Source organism: Fringilla coelebs (genome assembly GCF_963513975.1).
Source record: "Fringilla coelebs genome assembly, chromosome: 1".
Taxonomy (NCBI): domain Eukaryota; kingdom Metazoa; phylum Chordata; class Aves; order Passeriformes; family Fringillidae; genus Fringilla; species Fringilla coelebs.
In genome coordinates, this window is record NC_140028.1 from 48,252,786 (window position 1) to 48,261,355 (window position 8,570).

At 34.9% G+C, this 8,570-nt stretch overlaps 1 protein-coding gene across 1 annotated transcript in view; it reads right to left on the reverse strand.

Moving 5' to 3' along the window:
* Positions 1–7,686, reverse strand: part of RBBP8 (RB binding protein 8, endonuclease) — a gene marked incomplete at both ends in the record, with an annotated part of 29,504 nt that extends 21,818 nt beyond the window's left edge. Inside the window, 3 exons of the mRNA XM_084211498.1 lie at positions 874–969; positions 2,507–2,549; positions 7,575–7,686. Of these exons, the coding sequence (XP_084067624.1) occupies positions 874–969; positions 2,507–2,549; positions 7,575–7,686 (251 nt within the window). The remainder of the gene's footprint in view (positions 1–873; positions 970–2,506; positions 2,550–7,574) is intronic.
* Between the last annotated feature and the right edge of the window lie 884 nt (positions 7,687–8,570).

Sequence of the window (8,570 nt, forward strand, 5' to 3'; positions counted from 1 at the left end):
CACAGAGAAATGGAGTTGAAAGTAAAAGTAGAGTATCACAGCTCAAAATTTGAGGTAACACAGGAATAGTGGAAAACCATTTACCATGTAATGATCTCCTGTTCCCAGAAAGTTTCTGAGAGCCTATTAAAAAAAGCAAATTTACCATATACTTTCCAAAACAGGTATAGTTTTTAAAGATGAAAAAAATGCACTGTAATTTCATGGCTATTAGTCTTGTTCTTGCTGTACCAGATTAAACAGGAACAAATAAGGAAAAGGCAGAATGGATCAAAAGGTGAGGAGAACGCCTAAGTCCAAAAGAAGGTAACAGACTGAGCCTGTGATCAAATTTAGGCAAATCAGGCAATTGGCAAAAAAGACCTCCTCAAATCTGAAACATTTCCTAGTGAGTTATGTCATTAGTTTCACAACATATTATAGCCTTTGGGTTTTGTACTTGTATTACATCTTGATCAGTATAAAATTTAGCTATACAAAGATGGATACAAAAGAACAAACCTTAAAATATCTGTTTGCCTCCCAAGCTGCTCTGTTCTAACTTCTACTGAAACTGAACTAAACAAGCTAAGCGCTTTGAAAAAAACAATACAACAGAAATTATTTATTTATATTCATTATTGATTTTATGTTTAATTACATAGATGAGATAGATAAATAAATATCTATCTTATATATTTATTTATTGTTCCTCAGTTAGAAAAATGCAAATTCTACACCTTTCTTTTTAAAACACTATTTGGATTGCATTAGAAAAGGACTGGCTTACTAGGGAAAAAAAAAAAAATCCCACACCAAAACTTGCAAAGTATCCAGAGTTATTCTGCAAAAGCAAAATTCAGCAAACTCAAAAGCCAGAAGACACTACTTCACCTGTCTTCTAAAACCTTGATAGTGTCATGAAGTGCTTTTTGCTGTTCTCTGAGCTGTTGGTTCTTAGTATAGAACTCTTCAAGCCTCTCTGCATCCCTGAAAAGAAGAAGAGGAAGAATTAGTTCTAGCTTTAAATTGCAGTAATTACTTTTTCACTAGAGAATTTACTCTGGCATATTTCTTTCATATCTTTGGGAAATGTGATTATCATCAGCACAAATATTATGTTGAAGATACACGAAGCTAGTGCTTCTGATTAATAATAATTTGCAAATGACAGAGGAAAGATGCAGCTAGTTTCTAATTCATAATACAGGTGATCTTCTGTTATGTCTGATTTTTGTTCAGGTAAAAGCTAGAATGACATTACAGCAGTTCAAGAAACTAGCAATCATAGGTTATAAAGTGAATGGGACAGCTGAAAGCTTCTACAGTGTACAATTACAAGCATATTTAAATAATCTTTAAATTTAATTACAGATGCTTTATTTTTCTGTACTATCACACAGACCCACATGTGCCATTCCAACTGCATAATCAACCTATAAAACAGCTACATGCAAACAGCATGAGGGACCATTTAAGGCTTATACTTTTACTTGAGAAGCACAAAATGTTAAAGTTCTCTTACTTCAGTTCACTAACCAAGTACAGCCAGGCCATGGCAAAATTTGAAGTCTGACAAAAGCAGATTGTATTTTCCTGATGTTTAGGACATAAAAAAATCCCTCCAACAAAAAACTAAAACCACAAAAAATCCCCTCATTTTTTCTGTTTATGCCACTCACAGGAGGCTTAAAATAGCAAATTTAAAAATTGTTTCTAGTTAATTGTAAGTCATTCTATGGTATATGGCCATTTGCAATAAATAAGTAAGATATTAATATACACTAATACTACACGCCTTTCATCTAAACCTTGTAAAATGCCCCATGAAGACAGCAAAACAACAGAAGCAACTCAGCTCTTGGTTGGGTTTTCTTTCCTTAAAATTCCAGTGCACCTGATAAACATGACAGACGTCTCTGGCTATGAAGGCCCTGCATAATGGCTGGTCTCTGACCTAGGGTTTACAAGTCATTAGCTCCAATGCTGGAGTGGGATACAAAATAAGGTGCTCATTGTCAGCTGATTACCAAGTTTGAAATACTAAACCCCATGTATTCAGATGCAGCAAGGAGAACAAGACCTCCTATGTAACAGTACTGTATCCACAATGTGGCAGCTGTAGAAAGATTCCAACAAACAATGACTAACCTATTTGGTATTTGTTCAGTGACAGCACTGATAATATTTCTCATCTAGAAAACTGACTAATCAATTTAAGATTCCAAAACATGTAAGCAACTTATGATACAGCAGGCTAATATCAAAAGCAATAGATAATTTCATCATTTCAGATTAAAAATGAGCAGCTACTTAATTTATGAATTATACTTAAGAAATAACATACCTTCTAAAGAGCTCTGTACATCTTCAGAGAACTTTAGCTGAATTATTAAAGTAAGCAGAGTTTTTTTACACATCTAAAGGAAGATTCCATGAAACCTTAATTGATCTTACAAGAATTGCAGTCCATTAATGGGATTCTGACTCTCCTTTAATAAATTATATCATTAGGATGAGTACTTACAAGCATCTTTCCTTTTTCAACTTAGATATTTTCAGCTGTAAGCCTGAAAAGTGGAAAGAAGAAATTACATGTTATAGAATTCTGAAAAATGAGTGAGACAATAAATCAACTCCCCATTTGCCTCTGTTATCTGCAAAGAGAGACAAAAAATGTCACTAATCTGGAGAGAAAAAGGTTCCTTCTGGACTTTTTGAGTGTGTTCTACAGGATCTTGAAAACAAATAGTCATTGTGATCTCCAGGAAATAAGAACTTAAGCAAACACATAGATTTCCACTTACACAAGTAAACAAACACCTTTGTGAAATAACCACATATGAATAGCCAGCACTGTCAATATATTTTCATTGACTATGCCCACAGAAGTAGCATAAAATATGTTCTGTGTGCACATAAATTCATAATACAACACTGGAAATGAAACACCTAATGACTGAACTGAGAAATGCTTTACAGCGTATATGCATAAAGGAAACATTAAAAATATGTGATTCAAGGCTTTAAAGCATAGAAGGACAAGATCCTTATTTGGAGATATGCTAGCAGACTCTCTCAGTCAAAGCTTCCTTGGACTACCTGAAGATGAATTGAAGAATGATATTTCATCTGTGGCCTTTCTGCCCCTTAGAGTACCATGCTCCTAACTCTATATTCTGAGCAGAAGGAAAAATGTTTTCAAATACAACTGATGGTCTCAGCAGGAGTGGCCAGCTGACAGCCCAGGGGACTGTCCAACCAATCTGCTGGCAAGGTTTTGGGGGCATTTGTATGTGCACAGAGACAAGAAGATATTTGTGCACAAAACAATTTAACAAGCAGGACACAGCGCTATGGAATTTTATGTGATATTACCCCCACACAAGCTGGTCATTCCTATTCCAAATAAGCAGAAATAATCAGACCCCCATGACAGAACAGTTTCTTAAACAGAAATCCAAGAGAAATTTTCATATCACATCAGAAAATAACATCTCCTAGTACGGTTATTTTCTTCTAACTATGAAAGGTTGCTACCAACTTTGGGTTGAACATTAGGTGTCTTGTAAGCCCTCTTGCATTTAGGATAGCAGGATAAACTTGTAAAACCAGAACACTTGTAAGAAAACTTCAGACTATTTTGAATTTTAGCCTAAATACAGAGCTGATACTACTACATCTCACTATAGAAAATGTAGGTTAAGGCAGCTAACAGACTATTTCTTCTCCACTACCACACTCAACTAGGAACAGTTCTAAGGGAAAAATTAATTGCTTGAGAAGGTTCACTCCTCAGGCCACTTAAAATGTCAAGCCAGCCACAGACTCAGTGAACCCATACTTGCTACAAGATGCCAGTGAGACGATGAGTTAAAAATGCAGACAGACTACTTAAAAAAATTGTTAGGAAATATAACAAGATTTCTTTTATCTCCAAGTGTTCAGCACCTGTGAGAAGTTATGTTCTATCATGCAGATCAGCACAGAAAGAGGGTTTATTTTTTTAAGCAGTTGCTATTCATCAAGTCAATTAGGCATCTGCAATTAGAACCCCTATAAAGCTTGCTTTAAAGCTGCTCCACGCCCATCGGAAGGAATGAAGCTGCACAACAATGCATCTCCTGTATGAACAGGTAGTCTGTTCAGCAAGTATTTAGGATTGTAACTTTGGCAACCAGAGCGACCAATTGAAGAGGCAGGGCTCAAAAGGCCCAGTACTGTGCTACAGGTAACACTATCTCCCCTCTCACCTGAATTCAGGAGGAACTAAACTAGTTACTTAAAGGTTGCATTTTTTCTTAGTTCAAATGACTGCAATGAGAAGGCAGGAAACCCGCCTGTTACATTTATCCAAGAGCCTTGAATTTCTACATCTGCTGTAGTCTCTTCCTTTTGCTTTTCCAGAGCATTGAGAATTTTTAAGCATGCTCATTTAAGGAGCTTTGCTTTTTCACATTTCCTTATTTAACATAGAGAGTACATAAAACTCTGTGGAACTACACTATGTCCCTTCCCAATTCAATTTTATCTTTTGCACAATATTTTTATGGAATAGACAAGCTGTAGACTATATAAATCTACATTACCTAAAGCTTTTAAGTGCATTAGCAAATGACACTTTACACCTATTAAAGCAACAGAGACTTTCTTTAAACTACCATAAGGCAGATTATTTAAACTATTTTATGAAACTTGCTATTTGATTAGACTATACAGCTGTAATATTTCAGTTAATGGCTATGATAATTTCTGCTCTGATGAATTTTCAAAAGCATTAAATGCACTTCCTTAAAGCTGACAGTGCCTGGGAAGACCACAAAATCTTTATCACTGAAGATTTCTTGAAACAAGTTGGACAAGCTACTGTCAGCAATAACACAGACATAATCCTACCTCAAGGGTACAGAGATGGACTAGATGACCTCCTAAAATCCCTTACAGCTCTGTTTTCTATAATTATTTACTTTTGAGGAACTTCCAGCCATTTCCTTTCCTACAGCAATCTAGCAATGAGATTGCTTTCCTCATAAGTGTCTCTCCTTCTATGACTACAGTTTTTTGTCCATTGATATCTTCTGCTTTTCAAGAGGTAAGCAATAACTAAAAAACCTAGACCATTCTTGTACATAAAACACTGCACATCTCTATGCTGGTAGATATTTTTAGAGTTTTAGATTTAAATTAATCCTCAGAAACCATCTCAATCCATGTGCAGCAAGCATCTATATAATTATTTCAAGCAAGAGGTAAGAATTACTACCTGTAGAAATAAATCAGTTTACAAAAAGCCTTATTAAATTCCTTTGAATCTTCTGGGTATTATAGAAGTATCCCACACATAGGAAATAAAAGCAAAGAGTTTTAATGACCATTATTTTGAGTTGTTGAGTGCTTCTGAACTCCATGAAGAGTCAACTGACACTGACCATACCAAACATCTTTGGAAACTGGGATGTAGGTGTCCTACCCATTGTTTCATGATGACTTTAAGTTAAATAATAGCTATTTTTGGCTGAAGAAGGCCAAAATTTGGATCTTTTTGGAAGCGACCAGTTTAAAAGAAAAAGAAATTGGATTTCTTTACACAATGGTGAAAAATCACACCCCTTACAATATAGTAATATCAAAATTCAATAAAATCCCTTTCAAACTGCATCAGTTTGAAGTATTTTTCAGTCTACATTCTATAGATATAACTTGCACAGCATGTCTGACCATGTAATTTTAAATATGGTCATTTTAAATACGAATTCCACCATTTCAGTGTTCAGTACATTGTACATGAAAGAAACTTTTTCAACAACTACTAACTTTCCCTTAATCCACCTTTTACCACCTTTAAAATAATTTTTGCTGACATTCAGATTGGAAACTCATGAGTCAATTTTAATTCTTATTTATAGACTTCAGAAACAAGCAAAGTCTAGGCAAGTCTGTGTTTGATGTTTCTAAAATATCTTCCAGTACCATTTTCTATAAGAGGATCCCCACCTTCTGAAAAAATTAACTATCCTTCGGGCATGTCTTTGATGTTATCATGGAAGACCTAATTTTACCTAACACAGTGTGGGACATACTGACAAAGGGCTAGGCATGAAAAAGACTGCCTGGTGGCAAAATTACCTGGCCACACCCTGCATGCATTCTAAAGAGTATCTTGCTTGCATAAAGAAAACCCAAACTTGAAAATCACGTGCTGTACACCCCAAGAAACTAGAGAAAGGGTCACTTAACACAAGTCTCTACATCAGAGCTTTTTGTTTGTTAAGTTTTTGTTGTTCAGACATGCCATAGATTGCCAGATCCCATTCTGTCAGTACTTCCGCGTTTATCTGTGGTTGACATCACACCCACTCCAAAAAGAACCATCAACAATTAAAAAAATAATCATTAAAAAAAGTTAATTTTTTGGGTAAAATTATAGCCCATATGTTAATGTAAAGAAATGCTACTGTCTGCTATAGTTTTTTTCCATTTGCCATATTGGTATATGCTTTTTGGTTGCTTGTTTGGTCTGTTTCTTTTTAATAATCAACAACAAAGTGTCACGGCCTAGTGCTGCAAATAATTGAATCAAGGCTTTCAGTAGGAGGCATGGAACATCTATTAATTATAAAACAATCTCCAAGAGTTTTTGAAACCAAGAAGTGATGGTATAACTGGGCCAAAATGGACAGACCTGAAACTGTTTTGAGGCTGGTAGAAACAACCAAGGCCACTGAAATGCTCTGGATAAAGATCCCCTTGCAGAACTACAGCTCTTAAATCACAAAAACTCACTCACTTTTATTTCCACCTACTATATATACTATTTCATACATAAAGATAAACTTTAGAAGACACAGTCTAATACTGCTTTAATTCCAAAAAGAATGGATCATGTGACTAGACTAGCAGAACAAAACATTAACTTAATGTTTTTAGCAAAAAGCCCTTATGAATACTCCTTGTAAAACAATATTACAATAACAATACATATAGTGCAATAATTCATCTTTTCTGAGTTACTGAAGAATGAACAGACACTAACAGCCAATCTGTAGTAAAATTGTTATTACAAGTCACATAATGTAAGATTAATCATATTATAAAAACATTACAAATTTTGCTGAGAAAATTTAGAACACTAAAATCTAAAGAAATAATTTTCACTTCAGTAACATTAATCTGCAGTGTGATTTTGCACAAGTTAAGGGAAATAAACAATGCAAATACTTGTAATGCATCTGAAGCAACTAAAGCAAAAAGCAAAATAAAAGAATCCATTGAATACATGGTTTGGAAATTTGAATCACATTCCATTAAAGTAACACAGAGATTTTGTAGGCAAGCAGAGACTCCATGTAACATTGTGTTACTTTTTCTTCACTAACTTAGCAAATCATTTATGTGTGTTGATAGTTTAATCCTGTTAAACCAGGTTTAGGCGGTCAATCTCTAAGGATCATTTGTAATCATCGGGTACAACTTTCTGCATAACTGAAAACATTAAAAATCTATTTAGTTCCACGCAGAGTATTTTGGTTCAAAGTTTTCCTGTGGTAACTGACAAACACCAACTTTAACCTGAAACCCAACCTTCAATGATTTACCTTGCACTTCTTTATCATGACATTCCTTCAGTTTGGACCACAGCTCTTTGAAGAAATCTCCTGTAGGCTCTGCAGAACTAGGGCTGCCACAGCTTCCTCCAGATGCATTCATCTTGCTTTTTCCTGCTCCAAGCTTCTTTGACTTGCAGAACAGGCTCACTCTCAAACTTTTTATTTTAAATTACATAGTTATGAAACTGTTTCCAAAGAGGGGTGTACGTCTGTAACAACAGAAGGAAAACACTTACATTTGAATTTATCAGAGCATAACTTGTAGCCATGGATGAAATGCAAAGTTTACTGTCTATCCTTGCTGAGGATATACATTTTTATACTTTCACGCCGACAGTCACCCTGAAAACTTCAACACTGCTAAGTATTTTGCTGCAGGTCATTATAAACTAACAGAATTTTCCTCCCCTTAAAAAGCAATCAACTTAAAATTAGATTAAAACACTTAAGAGTCTTTATTTTTTTCTTATCTAGAGTTATACCAAATTCCTGTTTTCCAAAAGTAAGCCATAGTGACAAATTCTGGCTGTCAGCAAAAGCACTTGTCAAAAGTTTTATCAGAGATGGATTTGTCTAGATACATCCTTTATATAAACTTGGATTCAAATGACATGCTTTTGCAAAGAAAAGCTCGCATCCCCTTGAAGTGTTCACAATTCTATATTAAATGATTCCCATTCCCTGATGAAAAAAATAAATAATTGAGAGTAATCACAAAAATCTATAAATCTCCAAAACATTAATATTTGAGAAGAACAATCAAAGTCAGCTAGCTCTGTCTTAGAAGCTTGACTGCCTACAAAATTTAGGATATTCTTATCCACAATTCTCACTTGTTTTGAAGGGTTTTTTTACAGAGATGATGCCCTCAGGCAAACTACAGAGGAAGCATGGTACTCAGATCTGGCTCTGAGCCAAGGCTCAAGATTCAATTCTACTGGCACTAGGTGTCCAATACTGAAATACTCCTGTAATCTCTGTCCT